At 36.6% G+C, this 23,699-nt stretch overlaps 1 protein-coding gene across 4 annotated transcripts in view; it reads left to right on the top strand.

Annotated features, from left to right (window-relative positions):
- Nucleotides 1–23,699, top strand: part of CDK14 (cyclin dependent kinase 14) — a 685,360-nt gene that overhangs the window by 83,570 nt on the left and 578,091 nt on the right. Inside the window, exon 1 of one of the 4 annotated variants that reach the window (XM_055272772.1) lies at nt 21,597–21,613. The exons of the other annotated variants lie outside the window; for them this stretch is intronic. Within the exon in view, the coding sequence (XP_055128747.1) occupies nt 21,599–21,613 (15 nt within the window). The 5' untranslated portion in view covers nt 21,597–21,598. Of the gene's footprint in view, nt 1–21,596; nt 21,614–23,699 lie in introns of those variants that run through there. 4 annotated transcript variants of the gene reach the window in all.

The following is a 23,699-nucleotide window of genomic DNA, read 5'->3' as shown; positions in this document are numbered from 1 at the left end:
CATAAGTCGAGATTGTGATATTGCACTCCAGCCTGGGCGACAGAGCGAGACTCTGTCTCCAAAAAAAACCACAAAAGACCAAATTCTGGGTAGATGTGTTCATTGGTACTGGGAATCTGCTTTTAGGGCCTTTGAGCAGATAGAGCTAGAAAATGTATACGTGTGTATGTGTGTATATATATATATGCATTCATATATACATTCACATGCATGTATATGTATATATGCACATGCATGTGCACATATATATTTTAAAATTGTGTCCACTTATAACCTTAATTTGAATCTATCCCTGTAGAGGTTTTTTATTTCTCCCATGGTAAGAACCCTAACTCGCAACGACTTCAGTATATTTACTTGTTTGCTAAAATCTATAGTATATCTAAAGTACTTTCAGAATTGTTGTGCTGTAGCACTACGAAATCAAACCTAATAAAAAGAGTTTAGAGTTATTTATAGTTCTCTTTCCATTTGGCCAAGAATGTCCTCCAATCAAGAATACTGTGTTCATAAACTTCCATAAATTGTTCTTTTATTGTATATATTTAATGTGTACAACATGAAGTTTTTATAAACATGTAGATAATGAGAAATGATCACTACAGTAAAACCAGGTAACATATCCATCACTTCACAGTTATCCTTCTTCTTCGTGGCAGTGGGGCTATATTACACATTTGAAATAGAATTTGGATTTGTTTGTTTACTTTCAGTTTTATTCCTTCTTCCCCATCCTTGTTGGTTTAACTTTATTTTTTGAATGTCAATAACAGTAACATGTTTCAAAAAGTCAAACTATTCAAAAAGATATACTCAGAGAAGTGTCACTTCCTCTAGTGTCCTGTCCAGTCTTTTCCTACATCTCCACCCTCCATATAGGTAAACAACTTCAACAGTTTCCTATTGCAGCCCATACTAGAGGGGAAGGGAATTAAGATCTGCGTTTTGAAGTGAGGCATATCAAAGAATTTGGGTACATATTTTAAAACCATCACACCATGTTTATGGCTCTTTAAAACTTAACTGTCTGTCCGTCCATCCATCCATCCATCCATCCATCCATCCATCCATCCATCCATTCATTTATCCATCTACCCACCCATGTATCTAGTGCACATATATATGTTTCCTTGTTTTTAAGAGCTGATTGTATTGCTAGGGACAGTAATCTTTGCCTTTCATATATATATATTCATATTTTCATATATATAGTGAATACTATTTTTCCAATTTTCCATCTTTTAAATATGTATATGTTTTTATGCATAGATTTTTTTTTTCATTTTTAGGGAATCATCCTATGATGGTTTCTGGTTTCGGGGTATGTTTATAACAGTTTTCACCATTCTAATATGAGAAAAATATTTACCTCTAGTTTCATCTTTTATATTTACATGTTTTAATTACCTGAAATTTATTTTAGTATAAGGATTGAGTAGGGAATTCATCCTTCCTTTTCTTTCACATTGCTTTCCGGTTGTCTCAGTAGCATTTATTGAATAATCCATCTTTTCCCCACTGCTTCAAAGTGTTGCCATTATCATAAATTATTCTTAATATATGCTTGGGCCTGTATCTCTATGATGATATTACATTATTTGTCTTTTCCTGTGTCAGTACCACCCTGTTCTATTTACTGAAGCATGATAATGTACTTATCATACAGTTAGTCTTCCAGTAAACATTAGAATGATTTGTTTCAAAATTTAAAACATTTTCTGTTGAGATTTTGATTAGCACGGTATTGAATTTATTTAATTTATTATATTTCTTTAGAGAGAGAGTCTTGTTCTGTCACCCAGGCTGGAGTGTTAGTGGCACTGTCATAGCTCACTGTAGCCTCAAACTCCTGGACTCAAGTGACCCTCCTGCCTCAGCTTCCCAACTAGCTAGGACTACAAGTGCATGCCATCTTGCCCAGCCAATTAAATTTTTTTTTTTTTTTTTTGTAGAGATGAGGTCTTGCTTTGTTGCCCAGTCTGCCCTTGAACTCCTGGCTTCAAGTGTGTGAGCCACAATGCCTAGCCAGCATTGAATTTAGAAATTAGGAAGAACTGATATATGTAAAATATTCAAGTCTTACCGTTCAAATACAAGTTCTCTCTCCAGTCATTTTCCTTTTGTTTCTTATTTACATTTTCTAGTTTTTCTCCTATAGGTACTGTGTATTTCTTATTAATATTTATTACCTGATGCTTCATGTTTCTTTTTGTTGATATTTTGATTATACTTTTTATTTAACTAAATTTTCTCTTTTAGTATTGGTACATAAGAAAGCTGTTTTATTCTACATATTGAGTTTAACAAACAGCACAGCATAGTGTGTGTTTTTGGACAAGTTATTTCCTTCAATGTTTTCATCTTTAAGATGATATTGTAGCTACTTCATAAGAATTGTTTAATGAGATGATCTTTTAAAGGGATTAATACATAGTTCTCAATTAACAAATATTAATTCTTATTATGATGATTTTTAGTTTTCTAGATGTTAGTCTACTGAATTTTCTTTGGTTTCCAGTAGTTTTTTCAGTTAATTTCTTTGGTTTCCAAATATTCGGTCATTTATCTCTAAATAAATATTTTGCCTTCTTTTTCCAATTAGGTAACATTTTACAGTGCCTCTCAAAAGGCAGTTTAATTCAGTGTGAAGTCTTGGATCATTACCATTTCAGCTGCCTTTGACTTATTGATCAAAATGTCAGCCATGTTCTAATGAGAATGAATTTGGGGAATTATGAAAAATGAATTATACAATATAGTTTTGTTTATTTCATTGAGAAGCTCCTGGAAGACATAGTCTGTGTTATTCTTGATGACCCTGTTGAAAATTGAAGGACAGTATTATCTTAGTAAAAGAAAAGGACTCTGTCTTATTCCTCACTGTATCCCATTCCCTATCGTAAGTACTGGCAAATATTGTCAACTAAATGAATTAACCAGAATGCATAATATAGAGTGCATAAGATGAAATAGGAGTATTTCTGTGATTGTCTAAAAGTAAGATTGGTGGAAAGTGGTTAAGTCCAAATTCCTACCGTGGCCATTAATCCTGAGATAACAATTTGTTGGGAGAATCAATGGAACTCTTTTTGTCTTTGATTAAAAGTTTTCATATGTTAAACATTCCAGTGTGCTTAAAGTGAATTTTAAGTGAGTAATGTGGTTCAATTATATTGTATGAGCAAGAGAAGATGAAAAACTCTAACCAAATAGCAAATTGTTTGTGAACTAAAGACCAGAGAGGAATAAAAGACTTAAAAACTCATTCATGTGACTGCCTCTAATGTGTGAATACATGATCTAGTTGTGATTGAATTTTTTTTTTAAGCAGCAGCTGTGACTTATGCAACTTAGAAATGTTAACTTTCAAGTAGTTCAAATCATCCACATCAGAACAGAGGGGTAATTTATTCAAAAAAAGATTTCCCTATTTTCTAACCTATGATTTGAGTGGGCTGTAAAATGTAAACATGAGAAGTAGGGAGATTTGAGGGATGTGTAGGGTAGCCAAATATGTTCTTTTTTCTTAAACCTAAAAAATCATCCTCAACATGAGTCTATTATATTAACTGACCAGAGTTAAGGGTCTATTTAGGGCTGGTCTAAAAGTTAGGCTAAGAAGCAGGTCTGAACTTCTGGACTTTTGGGTTGAAGAAGGCTAATTAAAACAAGAACTGTGAGAAAAAGCTTTATTTAGAAGGCTACGAAGGGTGAGTAGGGTTTTGGTTTGATAGAAGATGGAAAAGGAGGGCTTTTTGAACAAGGGGAAAAGATGGAAACAGTAGTACTGAAAGGAGAAATAATTAAGGGATATGAGGATAATAATGGATCTAGATACATATTAATGACTAAATGTGTAATGAGATGGGGAAATGGGGAAGTGATATGCTAGGCTTTCAGAGGGTCTTGAAAACAAGGCAGAAAGTTTTCATCTGTGATACTTTTGGGTAAGAGTCTCCTTCTCACCCCACAAGAAGGATTTCAGTTATTTAAAACATAGCATTTTACCTTTAAAAGCTGTTTACATATTTTGAAAGACATTTGAAAGAGAAATACATTATATTAATCTTGGGAAACAACTTGTAGTGTAAAAGCGATTTCTGAGGTACCCTGATAAATAAAATTGTGGAATAGTGGCCTCTTTCTTTTGATGATGGTCTAAAGCAAATAGGAACAGTTGCTGTAGCTAAAAGTGTTGATAACTGCTGAAGGACAGAGAAGACAGCCAATAAATACTTGATTTAAACCGCAAGATTTGACAAGTGAGAAATGTGACTTAGAATTATGATTTCTTTTTTCCTCGGTGTCACCTAAATCAATACGAATAATATTAGAATGACAAAGTATAAAGTAAAAGGCTCAGGCTCTAAGGGAAGTATTAGGAGGGAAGTTCAAGAGATCCAGGTTGGACTGTGGTTATCGTAGCAGTCAGAACACACATTCCTATGACCTGTTCCTACATCTAATAAAATGATTGTTTCAGAGATTTCTGGTGGACACTCAATATCTGGTTTTGACGCCTGAGATCAGTCATAGAGCAGTGAATACAGATTTCTAATGGCAGTCAGTATTGACACCTGATAAATTAAATAAGAAATGGAAATATAAAAGGAAAAAGCCCATCATCTTACGATCATATTGAAGAAAACTTGATGATTTAATCTTTTTCTCTTAGGGTCATAATTAGCCTTTGCTATATGTCACTATTTTTAAATTGCATTATTCAAAATATCTTTAATAATTTCTGTTTCATAAAAAATTGTTTTTTATTATTTATAGAGCAAACGGAAATGACTTAAGGATGCACGTTAAAGCACCTAGGTAGTAATTAATGGGCAATGACAGTAAGAGGTATTAACAAAAAACTGCTGCTAACAGATTATTACAAAAGTAAACTAGAAAAGATGTTCCATGACATATTTAAAGTTTGTTATGGCAATGTAATAAAAGCTGTCATACTTAGTGACCTAGTGGGAGAATGTCCCAAAACGGGATTTCTGATATAGCAGGCATTATAATCTCCCTTGGTGTAGTCAGTGCTGACTTCAGAGACAGTTTGGAACAGCATTCATATGTAGAAACAATATTTACAATGTGATTATATTACTCTGCCCACCCACAAGCCATAATGAATTTTCAGAGTCCCTCCCTTCCCTTTTCTCTCTCCTTTCCTCTCTCCTACCCAGCAAAATAACTGTGCTCTATGAGACTTTGTGTTCAGCTTTGGGTTGGAGGGGTTAGTAAACCAGAAAGAACAGTCCCTGGCCCTCCCACGGTGTTTGCCTTTGTGGAGCTTGAGCTGTGTCCTCCACCGCTCCTCCACTGTCAGTACCCTCAGTTTTCAGACAGGTCAGCAGGCAGTTAGAATACGGTATCAATACTGCAGTTGTAGTTATCTTGAATTCTGGTGCTCAAGAATAAGCAGATACAGCTGAATGTGGTTGAAGAGGTGGAAAGAAACTTGTGGAGCTCTTAAAGGAATTTGTGTTTACTTTCAGGAGCCATAGAAAGTAGATAATGGTGCTGGTTTTAATGATTAATTTAGCTTATTTATGATTTTCTTTTTATCTGGTACAGATTAGATACTATCAATACTTTTATTTTTATCTGTTATCACCAGGGTCCTTTGTTTTATGTATGGACTGAAGGGCTATTCAGGGAGGCTGGGTGTGGGTAGGGAACCTCTTTAGATTGAGCAAGAATGGCAGAAAATGGAAGAGAGGGAGAGAGGAAGGGCATGAATGAATGAAAATGAAAATGTTTAATTGAACTGTGTAGTCTGCGAGCCCTTGGCCTCCTTTGAGGAGAAAAAGACTGAAGACATTTTTACAATTAGATCTTCTCATACTACCCCAGGGAAAACCATTAGCCCAGACTAGTTTAGCTGCTGACTAGAAATTTGTTCCTTGGGGAAGGGTAAGAAATACATGACTGTTGTGAACAGATTGCTTTTTGTATTTAATATTTATAAAATGAGTTTCCATAATCCTATATCTTTCCATAATTCCAGGGAATTTTGACCTCAAAATAGCATTTGAAAAATGTATGGAACTTAAATACTTTGGAGACATAAAACACATCTAGGACTTAATAATTGTTTGCTGAATAGATGAGGAATTTGAAAGTTTGTAATAAACTGCAAATTATTTGGAAATCATTCTTTGATGATATAACAGGAAGGGAAATTATTGGCCTTTGAGAAAATTTTTATAGAATTTCAGGCTTCATGATTAATATAAGAGACTTACATTATGAAGTCTAACTACTATATTGATGCTCAAACTTATATTTTAGTTTTTGCTTACCTTTTTAAAAAGTAAATATTTTCTTCTGTGTACTTAAGAAACTGCATTAGAAAAATCTGATCATTTGTACCAGGCATAATTTTTGATAAAGTAGTATACCATCAAAAATTGAGGGTCCACATCTTTAGACTGTAAACCCTATAAAGCAGATCTCAATCTATTTTTAATGCTCTGAAAGGCATATTAGGTAAGTTTGCTTAATGTTTGCTGTCTTAGAAGAGGCAGGTTGTGTGACACTTAAGTGTGTGGGTTCTGGGACCAGGCTGCCTATATTCGAATTCTAGCTTTACTAGGATTCTGTTTGGTGGCCTATCTTTTTAGTGCCCCAGGTTTCACATCTGTAAAATGGGATTAAAAATAGTACCTGCCTTCCTTAAGGGATTCTTGTACAGATTAAATATGGCAATGCCTGTAAAATCCTTAGAAATAACCATTATTATTGTCAATATTTTACTATTAACTTCTTTCACTATGTCTGTGTACTTTTTGTTTATAAAGTATTATTAAATAAAATACCACAACTTAATTTATTTCATCTTAGCAGGAAGTTTCTTTAGAAGCACGAAAGATTGTGTTTATAACAGTATTCAGTATAATAGTGTGGTTTCTCTCATATTGAGCCAGATGGCGTTCTCTAGCTACAGAATGAGGAATCCTTTAGCTGTGTGTCATTTTATGAGCCACAACATATATTAATTTAAAATAAAATTATTATGGAATTTAAAAATTGATAATATGGCAAATGTCGAGAATTTTCTCCGTGGTTGTAATAAAATAATTTTTGTATGGTGATATGTAAGAGCAAAAGAAAAAGAATGAAAACAATTATACTTCTAAGCATTCATTTTGACAAAGATTACTTTAGAAAGTAAGCAAATTAAAGTAAAACAGAATAAACAATGATAAGTTTAATTAGAAATGTGAAAACCATTCCCTTGGTGCTCAGTTCAGACAAGTCCTCTATGTGTTTTGTATTGTGATTTTCTATTTTATTCTTACTTATAGTAATAATTACTTGAAAATATTTTATAAAAACGTTAACATATACTCCCTGTTTGGTCACACAATTTGGTGTTTTATGGAGAGAAATAATTTTATTCACAAATATTTATTGAACATCTAGTGTGTGTTTATCTCAGTTATGGACCATGAGGGTTCAACTGTGGACAAAACAGTCCTGCCCTCCCGGAACTTAGCTGTGAAGAGAGGAAGGTAATAAAGACATAGGTAAAATTTGTTTGTATGAGGGTGGTAAGTACTGTGGAAAAAAATAGAGGGAGGGTATAGGAAAGTTTGTCATTTTAAATAGGATGGTCAGGGAAGACTTCACAGAAAAGGTGACTTGTAGGCATAGACTTGGAGGCCATGAAGAAGTGACCCATGTGGCTGCACAGGAGAATGGTGTTTCAGGCAGAGAGAATGGCAAGGAGGCTGTTGTGGATAGAGAAGAGTAAGGGGAGAGTAGTAGGAATTTTTCAGAAACATGAGCTACATTGCACAGGGCCTTGTAGGCTGCTGTAAAATTGGCCTTTATTCTGAACGAGATGGGAAACGATTGGAAGTTTTCAGGCAGAGTGAAGTGACGTCCCTTCCATTTCAAAAAGATGACTTTCTCAGCTATGCTGAGAAGAAGACAGTAGGTAGTAGCAGGAAACCAGTGAGAGGCAACTACAATAATCTGCAAAATGATGGTAGATCACCACCATCCAACTATGGTGGCTGCACTGGAGACATTGAGAAGTGGTTGGATTTTTAATTCATTTTGGTGGTAGAGCCAGAAGTATTTGCCAACAGATTGGATATCAAATTAGAGTTATCAAGACATTGGGTCTGAATAATTTGGAGGATGTAATTACCATAAGTGAGGTTTGGGAGTGCTGTGAAGGAGTTGATTTCATGATAGTTGTGGGGCAGGAGATAAGCAGTTTTATTTCAGATGAGTGAGTTTGAGAGGAAAGGTGCATTTTCTACATACATAAGTTGTCCTATTCCAAGTGTGTGCTATACTTAAAGGTATAAAAAGTAAAGGTAAATGAAATATGGTGTGCTCCAATCTGCGAAATATATGTGTTTTGCATCTGTAATTGTTTTAAAGATACATTTGATTGCAAATATTTGACAACCAGTATTTCTGGCTTTTCTTCTTATATCGTTGGTCCATCGAATGCTTCTTTTTCTGTAAGACAAGAGCATATTTTTTGTGTGTTATATTGGTTTGGTTTTCAGACAGATATACCCAGACATTCCATTACATTTCTGTATTCCAAGGACTTATTTTTCAAGTATTATCAACTTTGGATGGCTGTGTGTTTATTTCAAAATGATACCACAATTGCCTAAATATTTTTGAAATTCTGTTTCTGTGTTAAAGAATTAGCTTATAAGCCACTCAGGCAAATCAGTCTTGTAGGAGTTTTTAATTTTTATATATTGACTTCTATACCACCTTTGACATACTGTACACCGATATCCCTTAAGAGCCAAAAACCATTTACAGGCCACGTTTAGTTTTTCAGCTGTCAGCAGACTAATGATACGGACTAAGAAGAATGCGTGAGGGCTCTGCCTGGTGGAGACTATGCTGGCGGGCCATGATGGGGTCTTCCTGTTCTCTGCTTCCTGTCCCAGGACTAGGGCAGGAATAAATTATATATATATAATTTATTTATTTCCAAAGGATACTTTTAAAGTAAATGACACATATGGTTATATTTGCTAAAATGGGCTATTGTGGTTGGGTGCGGTGGCTCATGCCTATAATCCCAGAACTTTGGGAGGCTGGGGCAGGTGACTTCCACTTTTCATTATATTTTGCATACAAGTTACCACACTGGTCAGATGAGAAAGAAAAACTGCTTTAAATTCAGGCCATTTCTTCCATCAGTTAAAAAAAAAAATTCTCCCCAGAGTAAGCATTTTGCCAGTAGGGTTCTGTAGCTTGTGGGATGTACTAGGAAAAGGTGCATAAAAATGTGAAGCACATGAATGAAAGAATCCATCTTTTAGCCTGTGTGTGAAAAGCCTGGTTTCTTTTTCATGCTGTTATAGGAAGTACTTCAGATTTTATACATATTTGCTTTTTTCCATCTTGAAATGGTTGCTCTGTGTATTCTTCCCAAAGGTACTTAAAATGAGAATACTTCTGTGGAATGTAAATATTAAGATTGATGTCTAAAGGTCATTTTTAAAATTTAAAACATCTGCTCTCCTTCATACTTAAATATTTATTGAACAGAAGTTGTATAAGCTGATGATGAGTCTTGACCTGGAATAGACCCTAGTCTGTGATACCAACACAGATTTGAATGAAGCTTGCCAAGGTTAGCACCTACTAGGTAAGTTCTACCAGCGGGGGATAGACATCATCAGAGGTTTCCTCATTTTTCCATACCTTATGTCCTTATAATGAATAGCTTATGCAGGCATCTTTGTTTTTGCCTTTCCCTGTAATACCACACATGCACGGCTGTGTTGTTGGGAACTTCCAGGAAAAGCTTGTTCAGGTAAGTAGACCGGGAGAGCAGAAATTGAACTAATTTGTACTACCAAGTAACTGTGCTGTGTTGCTTCTTTGTCCCTGGATCCAATTCATTGGCCTCAGTGGATTCTGTGCTCCTAAGTCCCAGCGACAGAACATCTACTTAGTTATTGATATTGGGTCTTCTGCCTTTGTTGGAAATGGTTGCTCTGTGTATTTATATTGTTTGTTCATTCATCGTAATGATCCTCTTTCTAGATCCTCTCTGATTTGGTATTAATCGTAAACTTGCTGAGCAGAGAAGTTGTTTAAGATGGCTCTAATATGACACCTTGGTCCTTGATTTATTTTGCTGCTTTTTAAAATGGACTTACAGTATAAAGAGGCTAGTGTAAGAAATATCATTGAGGAGGCACAAGTATGTTGTTGGAATTAAGTCATTTGGGTGAGGAGATAAAAGAAGATTTAGGTAGGTCATGTAATTAAAGGGATAGTCGATGACATGTGGATGTTCAAGAGGTGAGAAGGAAGGAAGACTGGATGACTGTGATTAGTTAGAGTCTGCTGCAGGGTAGCGAGCTTACCTTTTATTATCTTTGTGCCATGGGGCTTGGCACTGTGCCTGATGTGTAGGTGTTCATTATATGATCTTGTGAAGCAGTCAAAGATGGAATAACTATCAAATAAGATGTTAAGAGTAAGCTCTAAGGTTAAGAGGGAAAAGTAATGATTACAGTATAAATACTAAGGAAACAGAAGCAGCAAAGAGGAATAGAAGGCAAATAAGGATTTAAAAAAAAAACAGTTAAAACATACCCATTTAACTTGAATTGAATGCCATTTGATTACAAATTAAGCATAGTAAACTGACAATATGTATTTGATACTAAACTTCTTTATGCTAGTAAATATTAGTTATTGAAATCAAACCTATTTTTTAACCATAAAAATACAGGACTTTTAATATGCCCCTTGTCTAGACCAACTGAACTTTATTTTACTTTAATTTGAAGTTTGTATTGGATAAACTATTTTGGTATCTTAATAATCAGATACCAGATTTTTACTAATTAAAATAACTATAATTGAATTTTCTTTTTGAATATTTTACATTCAATGTAGTATTAACATTTAATATTATAAGTTAACTGATAAACTGCATGCATAGGAATTTGTGTGCATTAATTAAGGACTGTCATGTAAGTGTTCTTAAACTGAAGAGTTAATTAATTAAAAATTGAAAATATTCAAATGAGAACATGCTGAGAAAATATTTCATGGGAAAATAGATCAGGTGAAGGTTTGTGAGCAAGAAACTATGAATGCCTTTTAGGTATGAATGATAAGGGATTAAATAATCATTTAAGACTTGTATGCTTATATGTCTTATCTGTGTGTGGATCTGGAACAGCTAAGCTGCTACTTCAACTAAGAACAGACATGATATGTGAGTTATATAATCTTATGTGATCAGAATAATTCTTCCCAAATGAAATTTTGATTGCTGTTTCCCTGCTTATGACACCCTGTTGCCTAAGATGACACTCAACTCAGGCGGGCACACAGGACCCTTCATGATTGCCCTTTGTCTTGCTTTCAGCCTTATCTACACTTCATCTTTCACCTGTGCTCCTTGCTTCTCCACCACTTTGTCCAGATTTCTTGTAGGGAATTTTCTGTATTCCCTTAAATATGTTGTAATATTTTCTACCTCATTTATTTGCTGAAGCTGCTCTTTCTGCCTAGAAATCCCCTGACATTATGAGGTCCTAAAAATATAACTTGAAAAATATTTAATATTTAATATGCCATGTATATTAAAAGTAATAAACAATTGAAATGTTCTCTACCTTGGTAACAATGGTAAGAGTATAGAAGTGATTTATTCATATATTCATTCAACAAATGTTTACTGAGTATCTACTATTTACCAGTCACAGTTCTTGGCCCTGGAGATTTGAGATTGAGCAAGACAGACAAATCTCTGCTACCAAGGAACTTTTACACAAGTGGGGATGGCAGGCAGATAATAAACAGATATGACCAGGCGGAATTTCTGAGGAATATAAACAAAAGCAAGGAAAGGGGAAAAAGGGATGGGAGATGGGTGTTGCTAAATGGTCAGGGAAGGCATTTCTGAGAAGGTGACATGTGAGTGTAGATGTGAAAGAAGGGAGGTTGCAAACCATGGGAATATCTGAGGAAGAATGTTTCAGGAGGAGGGTGCAACAGCCTTGAGTATAGAGGGCTTAGTGTTCTTAAGGAACAGGAAGGAGTTCATGGTGGCTGGAGTAGAATGAGCAAAGGGTCTGGGGGAGAAAGTCAGAGAGGTCGTACCTTGCTGGTCCTGGTTGGGATGTAGCAATTTACTCCAAGGCAGAAGCTGTTTGAGCTTTTGAGCAGGATGGTGATAATTTAAAAAACCCTACCCGTTGTGTAGAATGTAGACTGTGTTGGAAAGAATGTGAGAATAGCAGCAGAAAGACCAGTTAGGAGGCTGTGGTCATCATCTAGGTGAGATGTAATGGTCGCCTGTATTAGGATGGGAGCAGTGGAGCTGCTGAGAAGTAGTGAGATTTAAGTATGTTCTGAAAAGAGAGCCAAGGGAACTAGCTTGTTGGAGTGGATATAGGGTAGCAGAATACAATCAAGGATTCTGAAGTTTTTCACTAGAGAAATTTGAGTGATGTAAAGGTAGGATCGTATTGAGATGGGGGAATATCAGAAGGAGGAGCAGTGTTTTTGAGAGGTTATGGAATCAGGAATTTGATTTGGTTTTGTACTTTTTTTTTTTTTTTTGAGACAGAGACTGGCTGTGTTGCCCAGGCTGGATTGCAGTGGCACAACCTCAGCTCACTGCAACCTCTGCCTTCTGGGTTCAAGTGATTCTTGTGCCTCAGCCTCCCAAGTAGCTGGGATTACAGGCATGCCCCACCATGCCTGGTTAATTTTTGTATTTTGGCCAGGCGTCTCTCAAACTCCTGGCCTCAAGTGATCTGCCTACCTCAGCTGTTTTGTACAGCTTAAGTTTAAGATTCCTATTATATAACCTAAAGGAGTTGTCACATAAATATTTGGATATGTGAGTCTGAGGATGAGGGAAAGGTAGGACCTGGAAATACAAAATTGGGAACCCTCAGTTTACTGATGGTACTTAAGGAAGAGGTTAGGATAAGAGTTACCTAAAGAGGGAGTATAGGCAGAGATGGCAAAAGGCCCAAGGTCCCCATCCTGGGACACATGTCTTTATAGGTTGGGAAGGGAAGAGTGTCCAGCAAAGGATTCTGAGGAGGCAGAGCCAGTGAAGTAGAAGGAAAACTACGGGGGTGTGGTATTTGGAGTCAAAGTGAAGAAAACGTTTCAGGAAGGAGGAGGTGATCAATTGTGTCAGATGCTGCTGAGAGGTTCAGATGAGGTCTGGGAATTGCCCACTGGTATTGCCATTGAGGAGGCTTGCTGACCTTTAGTGGAGTAGAGAGGACAGAAATCTGATTAAAATGGGTTTAAGAACGAATGGACTGAGGAAGTGGAACCAGTTGGGATCGAATCCTCTTTCTGAGGAATTTTGGTATGAAGAGGAACAGAGAAATGGAGTAGCAGCTGAGAGCGGTTCAGAATCAAGGTAGATTTAAAGTAGGAGACAACTTTGGGAATAATGATAGTTTTATTCCCCTTTTCTTCTTTGTTAAAAAGAAGTCATGATTTACCTGAGGAAATTCTTAGCTTTAATATATACAGTCGCTATAAACATGAGAAAATTGTCATTGAACGAGATAGCACTTTTTGCATGGTGGTGCAGAAAAAAATCTTTATTTTTGTAGAGATGGGGTCTTGCTGTGTTGGCCAGCCTGGTCTTGAACTCCTGTTCTCAAGCAGTTCTGCTGCCTTGGCTTCCCAAAGTGTTGGGATTATAGGTGTGAGCTACTGTATTTGGCCTAAAAAATCTTTTTATAAAGCATCAGATTTCAGTGCAGTTACAATGTGCTTTCTTCTTTAGCTTTTCGGATGTTACATAGTGCCTTTGAATTATATGGAGATGAACTGCCCCGTGTGAGATTTTCTATAAACCCAGAAGTAATTTCAGAATAAAAATTTTACACAATTATATGTCTGAAACAAAATTGGTGAAAGTTCTGTTACTCTAATTCTTTTAGAATATCTAAATAGTATTAAAAGAATCAAATAACTTTTCCAAGTAATTACTTCCACTTAAAAAGAAGTGTTGCGGCCGGGAGCGGTGGCTCACGCCTGTAATCCCAGCACTTTGGGAGGCTGAGGCAGGTGGATCACGAGGTCAGGAGATGGAGGCCATCCTGGCTAACATGGTGAAATCCCGTCTCTACTAAAAATACAAAAAATTAGGCGGGTATGGTGGCGGGCGCCTGTAGTCCCAGCTACTCGGGAGGCTGAGGCAGGAGAATGGTGTGAACCCAGGAGGTGGAGCTTTCAGTGAGCTGAGATCACGTCACTGCACCCCAGCCTGGGCGACAGAGCAAGACTCTGTCTCAAAAAAAAAAAAAAAAAAAAAAAGAAAAAAGTGTTGCATGGATATGCCAATTTAAAAAAGTACTTAAATACTTAAGGAAAATTAGGTGATTCATGCTACTTGATGTTTTACTTGATGTTTGTTCCGATAGGATTAATTCTAGTTAAAATTATACTGTTTTGATAACTACGTTTTGTAAGTGTTTACATGCTCATTTTAATTTCCTGCTAATTGCTATGATAGCACAATAATGAATTCTACCTATAAATTACATTACTATTAAAATACAGTTTCTTGGTTGTGACACTTTATGCTACGCCACCAAGAGGTAAAATACTTTTGTAAATGAGAGGAAGAGCAGAATGGTGGTGGGTTTTTCTGACTGGTATTTAACATGTGGATAGATTCTTTATACATAGATAATATGCATCATGGGTGATTCACCAAATTTTAATAAGAAAACCAATTATTTGTGTATATTTTGAAAGATGATGCCTCATAATTTTATTCCTTCTTTGATCAGATAGAACATTTTGTTTAGTAAAATTTCAGAAGACAGATTCCTGCTTCCTGATTGGCATCAATTATCTTACAACACCCCCAAATTTTTTGGAAATGTATGCCTGCCAACTCTTTATTTGACGAGTTATTTGCTTGCTTTGGCAAAATTGACTCTTGATGAGTGTTCCCCTCTTCTAGCATTTGCTACTCACTAAAGTTTCCTTGTGTGTGCTGATGGTGGTAAAATCTCTTGTCATCTTTGTAATCTGTTTGGTAAACCTTGTCTTTGATATTTCATTATGTAACCATGGGTTCTCAGTTCTCTCTTGACTCTTACCCTGCAGCTTTGTAGTTACAAGGGGAAATATGACAGTGAGAAAGGAAGAAAATCCACAGAGAGAGAAGAGACTGTGTACTAAACTTTTTCATTAAAACTTTTATAAACTATAAATAGCTCCTTCCACCTTTAGTCAAAGGAAATATCAAGAAGGCCTGTAGGGCAGCTCCCTATGGCTGTTTAAAAAGTGTTTGATTTTTATGGAATAGTGCAAAAGCAAATTGCAATGTCAATAGAAACAGGAATACTGGAGAAGAATTGATAGGAACTGATAAAATTAAGGAGTGACTGAGAAAATGAGTCTGACAGCCCATGGCTGATACAGAAGAAAGTGCCAGGCTGATCTGAACCAAGAGAACCAAGACAAGTACAAGCCCTCCTGCAGAAGTACAGGACCCAGGATGGGAGTCTGTGGTTCCTAACAGCTTAGTGCCTGATCACACTTAAACATACATTATGCTTATCACTGGATTGCAATAGTGCTTGCTTTACTGAACACTATTCTAAGTAGTTTGTACATCATTTAGCCCCACAGCAACCCTCTTAGGTATAGGAACTATTCTAAGTATTCCCATAAGATTGATACCTTTCCCAAGGCCTGGATCAGGAACACAGATTTGTCTGATCCTTGAGTTTACATTATTCTTAATCTAGCTGTTTTGCATCTGACTTTATGTTGAAGTTAGTGCCCCAGTGCACCTGTTTATATGACTTCATCTATGATGTTTTCTCTTTCCTCCTTATCAAACCTGTTTTAACCCTTAGAGTTCTGAGTTAAATAACCTTGGTGGGTGTGGCAGGAAATCTCTGAAACAAGGTGGATCCATGCTGCACTGTGATTCCTTGCATTCAGGTGGTTCTGCCAGGGCTGCAATTACTAGGTGCCCTTAGAAGGAACTAGTTATGATGGGGTCAGGCAGAAAGTACCTCTGTGTTTCATGTGAGCTGTATCTTCCCTAAATGATGAAGAGAAACAGTGGTTATTGAGGGAATCATGCGCTTCAAGGAAGGATTGATAAAATTAAGTTAATCTATTAGGCCTTTGTGTTGTGATAAGTAAAACTTTACTTTCCCTAAATTAGAATAAACATTGGGGAGAGGAAGAGAGAGGTATAAAGATGGTCTCCAAGTTCCTGGTGACCAGCTGTTGTAACAGCCCCAAAGCTATATTTTTCTTAACATAGGTAGAAAAAAAGTTTGGTTGTCTGTGTCCAGGGCAACTAGGAAAAAACACATCTCTGTCGCCAGGCTGGAGTGCAGTGGTGTGATCTTGGCTCACTGCCACCTCCGACTCCCTGGTTCAAGCGATTCTCCTGCCTCAGCCTACCGAGTAGCTGGGATTTTAGGCATGCGCCACCATGCCCAGCTGATTTTTGTATTTTTAGTAGAGACGGGGTTTCACCATGTTGGCCAGGATGATCTCAATCTCTTGACCTCGCAGTCCGGCCATCTCAGCCTCCCAAAGTGCTGGGATTACAGGCATGAGCCACTGTGCCTGGCCCGATAAAACACATCTTTGAACCATATGTTCAAACTGTACTTGGAGTACTTGGCAGTGTACTTGGAGACCCTGGAGTCCATCCAGATAATCTTCTACCAGAGAGGAGAAAAGAACCCTTATTCATAAAGGTTCAAATTACAGAAATTGTTCAAATCTTCTAGGCTGTACTCCTATGATATTACAAAAGTTCTTTGTTAAATTATCAAATTACATCCATATATAGATAATAACTCTGGTGCTAAGAGTGATCATTGCCAGTCTGTGGATATATATGCATCTCCAACTGCCAGCATTTTACTTATTGAATTCTCTGTGACTCTAGTATTCAGAATTTGATTACCTAAAGTGAAAATCTGCCAATTGTGCCTGATCTGTCATTCTGAGGCCTCCTCAACTTGAACTCCCATAGTATTTTTCTCTTACCTTTTCTATGACAATGATTTTCATATTATATTTATTTGTGTAAGTATCTGTGAGAGCAGCAGTTGTGTCTCATTCATCTTTATACCTCCTATAGTGATTAATACAAAGCTCAATAAATGGTTGGTAAATGAATAGAACACAGAAAAAATCCTTTAGCCGTGAAATACAGAAAATGTAGTTTACTTTACAGTGTCTTCTTAGCACTTTCTTTACATATTCCACAAATCCCTAGTGTACTTCCGTGGCTTTTTCCAAAATCCCCTCGATATTACTTCTTTAATTTTTAATAACCCTTTTTCCTTCATGGCCAGAAGCCTTTAAAGGTCAGGATCGGTGCAACAAACCACTTTCAGTTTCGTATTTTTTATGACATTTCTTAGCTACTTATGTGTGGCAGTATTTACCAGCAATTTATAGGTGGTATCTATAAGGATAGTCAGTTTATTTCCCTTTAGGTACTGTGCCTAAAATTTGAGCATGTGTTACCACAGCAACTTGGATGTCTGGTTAAACTAATTGGTCAAAGCATTCAGGCTTCCTGGAAGTTCAGATGACTGATTAGTAGCTAATGTTCTATGGCTTTCCTCTATAAATTATAAGAATAAAAATTTTAATATAATGATACTCAATTTAGTACAAATTTTTATATAGTTAAGTGTGTGAAGTAGCTTTATAAAAACCTTGACTGCTATTAAACCCATCCTTTCCTACCATTATATAAGTTAATGTCTACCTTATATCTCCCTTTCCTAGAGTTTAAAACAAGACATCTATTAAGTTATTTATTCTACTTCTGGTGTTACTGGTTCACAGTAGCTCCGTATCCTTTCTGTACATGTATCCCCATGTGTACCAGCACTCTTGATTATAAGGAGCTGAAAATCAACTTGAAGTGGCTAAAGAAAGAAATACATTTATTGGGAGGAGAAGTATTGCAGGATAGAAACAAGAGCTGAACAACTATGCTTTAGAAAGTTAGGCATCCAGCAGAGCTAGCACCTCAGCGGGTGCTACCTCCATGTTATCAGTGCTGTCTGTCTCTATGCTACCCTCATCTCTAATTTTACTACTTGATGGCGTTAGGATCTGAGTTGAGCTTCTTTACAGGTCAAGAGACACTGCCACTGGCTTCCTCTAAGCGGATGCTTTCTCTGCTTTGCTACCATCAAGGGTGGAGGGGAGGGGCGCAACTGAGCTCTGGCTGAAAAAGTCCCAGGGAAGGATTACTCTTAAGTTGGATTCCTTGTCTGTTCCTGGATAAGGTGCAACCCTCCTTAGACTGCAGTGGATGGCGTGGGGTGGAAAAACCATTTTCCAGGAAGAGAGAAAAAATGTGCTGGCCATTCCAAACAATTTGATTCTACCTCTTTTTAAGAAACAGGAACCTGATTTTTTAATGGTGGGACTGTAAACTAGTTCAACCATTGTGGAAGTCAGTGTGGCGATTCCTCAGGGATCTAGAACTAGAAATACCATTTGACCCAGCCATCCCATTACTGGGTATATACCCAAAGGACTATAAATCATGCTCCTATAAAGACACATGCACACGTATGTTTATTGCAGCACTATTCACAATAGCAAAGAGTTGGAACCAACCCAAATGTCCAACAACGATAGACTGGATTAAGAAAATGTGGCACATATACACCATGGAATACTATGCAGCCATAAAAAATGATGAGTTCGTGTCCTTTGTAGGGACATGGATGAAACTGGAAACCATCATTCTCAGTAAACTATCGCAAGGACAAAAAACCAAGCACCGCATGTTCTCACTCATAGGTGGGAATTGAACAATGAGAACTCATGGACACAGGAAGGGGAACATCACGCTCCGGGGACTGTTGTGGGGTGGGGGGAGGGGGGAGGGACAGCATTAGGAGATACACCTAATGCTAAATGACGAGTTAATGGGTGCAGGAAATCAACATGGCACATGGATACATATGTAACAAACCTGCACATTGTGCACATGTACCCTAAAACCCTAAAGTATAATAAAAAAAAAAAAAGTTGTCAAAAGAAATTAGACAACCTAAATAAATGGAAATAAATTCAATGTTCATTGATTGAAAGACTTAAAAAAAAAAAAAAAAAAGAAACAGGAACCTATCCTATTTTAATAACCACTCAGGGAAAGCATTCCACAAGGAATGGCAAAAAGGATTCAACTAATATTTGGGTGCTACTGTTGTCACTATGTTACCGAATACAAAAGGGTTGCAGAGTAGGTTAAAGCATTTCAGAGTTGTTAATATCCCTGTGACTTATGCATGTTTGTAGTAAACCTGATTTCACTATCACCCCAGTGATACTGAACTGTTAAATGATCATAGATGAATCTTCCTTAGCCAAAAGCCTTTTTTGGTTTTCTTTCTGTTGTTGAAGAGTGATGCACACATGGTTTTGGAATGATCTAAATTATATCAGTATTAGCTTGAAAAGGCAAATACTAAAACAATGCCGCAGGAAAGTCAATTAAATTATGTAGGGATACACATTTTAATTTCAGTTTTTAATGTCTTCAGTTGGTTATCCTTTATTTGTCCTAAGTATTTATTGTTGAATATCCATCACTGTTAACCATTTTTTCCCAAGGGCCTACTTCCTATTTTATTTCTTAGGTGTATGTAGAGTGAGACAAAAGAAGTATATTTCTTAACAAATACTTTTTATTTGAGTATTTTCAAGTACATACTACATAAGTGGCAAAGGTTTTCTAGATTTAAAACTGTCAAACATAATTAAAAATTATTTCTGTATGTTTATTTGGCAGGCTCTTTTAAGAGGGTTTTCTTCCTTTTGAGATTTTCCTAATTTTACAAACTAAGTGAAATTTTGGAAAGCTGGGACAAAGTCCCTAAAGGCAATAAAATTCACTTATAACCCCAAACTAGAAAGTATGTTTTTTTTTTTGTTGTTGTTTTGTTTTTTTTTTCCTTTTCAGAGTTTATTCAAAAACGAAGTAAGTTTTTACAAATGAGACTTTGCTTCTTAAGCAGTTTTTTGATAGTCATGGGATTGTAGCCTCTGTCCTCAATGGCATTTTGACACCAAGAAGAGAGAAAATCCTCACATCTTTTCTCAGTGCTGTTTGCCTTTCTTCTTGATGCTACCCCAAGGATTTTGTGTCTGCCATTGAGGTCTTATAATTTAATTCCCATTTCTCAGATCATATTAGTGCTATACATTTGGAACTCTGTGATACTGTTATTTCATGGATGTGGTCATAATAAAATCACTTTTACATCCGGATCTTCTCCATACTACACACTTGAGGCATGGCACCACATCAGAACTCCAGTTGTGTTTCTGCTTAGGGTGTAAAAATGAAAAACTGTGCCGTGCCCATGTGAATGCCCATGCATTTTAGATATCACCTGAATAAATAAGTAATAAATACATAAATGTGCATGTATATGTATGTAGAAACCATATGTATGGTTGGTATATAGAAAACCAGTATCTGTTTTAATGCAGATACAAGTCTTTTGAAACAAGGGTTTGTAATTGAACTAATGGGGAAGCAAAAACTGAGATGCAGACAAATTATTATCCAAGGTAATTGAGGGCATACAACCAGGAAACACAGCACGTAGGGAGGAGGAAATTTATTTCATAAAAAGGAGTAGGCTGAGCCAGGAGTGGTGGTGCACACCTGTAATCCCAGCTCTTTGGGAGGCCAAGGAGGGTGGATCACTTGAGCCCAAGAGTTTGAGACCAACCTGGGCAACATGGCAAAATCCCGTCTCTACAAAAAATACAAAAATTAGCTGGGCATGGTGGCATGCACCTGTGGTTCCAACTACTCGGCAGGCTGAGGTGCTGTGTGGGAGGATCACTTGAAGCTGGGAGGTCCAGGCTGCAGTAACTCACAATCGTGCCACTGTACTTCAGCCTGGGCAACAGAGTGAGACCCTGTCTCAAAGAGAAAGCAGTGCCCTGAAATCAGATTTTTTTGAAAGTCAGGCAAAAATAAGATTTTTTAAAAATGGTAGTCTGCATCTACCAGTTTCTGTTATAGAGTCATAATTGTCAACTTTCCACGCTGCTTCTTGACAACCTTAACAATCCGAAGTTCCCTTGCTATAGCTCTAGCTTTGGATTTTAATTTCCAACTTAGATGGAGTTCATAACAAAACATTTTTTCACCTGGACATATTTTCTGCAGTTCATAGGGATCAGCACAGGATTTATCTTTAGCCAAGACATGTTATAGCATCCTTTGTATGCAAAATTGTATCAGCAATGTAGGGAATGCAGAGATGAAGAAAATACGGCATGTATGTGTGTGTATTAGAATTGTTTTGTTTTTATTAGTGTTCTGGATGTGTAGGTTTTGAATGATCTTCCTCAATATCATTTTCCACATAAGTCCTTTGGTTTTTAGGGTGTAATTTAACAGAATGTAAAGTTTTGCTGGGAACAGATTTATTGTGTTGTGATAGAATCACCTATGTTTATTGATAAAATTAGTTCTTTTTTTTCCCTACAGAATCAATAAAACACTCAAAGTTGTATAATATTAGGAGGAAAATCTCAACATTGCCATGCAATGTCGTGCATGACATATGGACAGGTTTGGTATTGTGGTTAAGACATGGCTGTTAAACATTCAGTTTAACAGATTCCTCCAGAATTTCACGGTGTCTTGGGAAAGTATTTTAGATAAGTGACATTTCTTCAAATATATGAGATTGTAAGTAATGAGTGACATCAGAAGAGAATTAAGTCATAAAGTTTTTAGGGTTCACAAAAAGGTTGGGGTTTAGGCTTACTAAAACAAAATGAACATTTAAAAATCAATAACATGAAATTTTGCCATAAAAATTTACAACATAAAATAGATTACTAATATATTACTAAATATAGTCTTTTAAAAAAGAAAGAATTTGCTAGGGTTATATGGAATGATAATCATTTGAAAACCAACTTATTTTTGGAAAATTTCTGTTTTCTTTATTACTTTTGAAAATAAATTTATAATTTTTTCCTTTCTTTTAAAGTTTTAATGAAACTAATTCATAAAGTAGCTGATTATTATAGTTAGATTCGTATATATAAAGTACTCTTTTCTTCCATCACATTTAAAATTTTCTTAGTGTTTCTTTTTCCTTGTTCTGTTAAAAAAAAGTGTTTTCCCTTCACAGGCTTTTGGTAGAAAAGGAAAAAAAAAGGTAAAGATAGAAAAAAAGTAATTCTCTATCCCTTTCTTCAATTCTTTTTTCCAGGTTTTAAAAAATTGTTTGGCCCCACCTGTCCTTCAGACCCTAATTATGTGAAGATCAGTCATCTGGCAGCCTCTTGTGTCTGAGATAGTTCCAGGAAGGCTGACATGAAACAAGGGTTTCTGAGTACTGCAGAGCCTGTGGAGTAAGGCCTACATGTTTTCCACTCAGGAGAAAGTTCCTGGTTCTGCTTTGAACCCACCTGTTGACTCAAGCCATTCACACACTCTTCTAATAAGCCTGATTATCTAGTTGCCCAATACGGGGATGGCTGAGGAAGCCTGTAGCAAGAAGACTGAGGAGAGTGTGGTGATATTAGAAGGAGGAGGCACATGTAGGACCATAATAAGGCGATTTTGATGGTAAAAAGAGAATGAATCATAAAAATGAAGCAGAAGAACACTTAGATGTCAGATTATTGAGATTAGGAGCCAGTTGGCCCTATATACCCACTGTTAAACCCTGAGGGCTGCCGCTGATGTTTATAATTGGCCCCATCATCAGTTGAAGATTAGATTGTGTTTATTATAATCTATTTTAAAAGTCAGGGAAGTGCATACTACTTTTTAGAATTTAAAAAAGCCTCATATAAAGGCAGGCATTTCAAGGGATCAATTTTTGTTTACTCACAAAAATGACCTAGTAGATGTTAGTCTTGTTTTTCTCTCTGTCCACTGAGATTGTTTTTACAAGCCTTTTTGTCTCTTCTCTTTGAAGCTATAATTTTTATTTTAACCTCTACTGTTGTTCTTTAATGCTATAGTTTCAGACACATCTCAATGGCCTCTAATAAAGATATTCTTAACACCATAGATTGTGAATCCTGTATGACATAATGATTAATTTCCTGCAGCTTTGCCCTCCCACTGCTCTCTTTACTTCTGCTTTATAGTCAGACTTGTTGTCTACATGCTTGTTGACACTGTTATTTTCCCCTACCCATTCCTCAAGCTCCCCATCCATTTCCACTCTACATATGTCCACAGAATTTGTTTGAACTTCTGTCATCAGCAACTCTTCTTACTATTTATTTATTCAGCAAGTACTGAGTGCCGTCCTAGGGGCTGGGGAAACACAGGAGAACAAATGAGATGTCCATGCTCTTGAGCAGTTTACAATCTAGTGGGGAAGGAAGACAAAGTAAATTAATAAACGAAAACAGTGTAATGTGATAGGGGAGGGAGGAGCAACAGCAGAGGAAAGCCAGAGAAGGACTCTGAAGAGGCAATACCTGAGGTCCAGCTGAGTAATGGGAACAAGTCAGCCAAGGGGTTATCTGGGAAGAACATTCTAGGCAGAGAGAACAGCAAACAAACATTCCTGAGGAACCAGCTTTGAGGAAAAGAAAAATTATCCATTGTGACTGAACCATAGTTGGATGGGTGCTGTGCTCAGATCCACTTGGTCAGTGGGTGCCTAGGGTGAACAGAAGTCCTT

This window comes from Symphalangus syndactylus, chromosome 3 (genome assembly GCF_028878055.3).
Source record: "Symphalangus syndactylus isolate Jambi chromosome 3, NHGRI_mSymSyn1-v2.1_pri, whole genome shotgun sequence".
NCBI classification, from domain to species: Eukaryota; Metazoa; Chordata; class Mammalia; order Primates; family Hylobatidae; genus Symphalangus; species Symphalangus syndactylus.
Note: the sequence above shows the minus strand (reverse complement) of the source record. Positions and strands in the feature narration are given on the sequence as shown.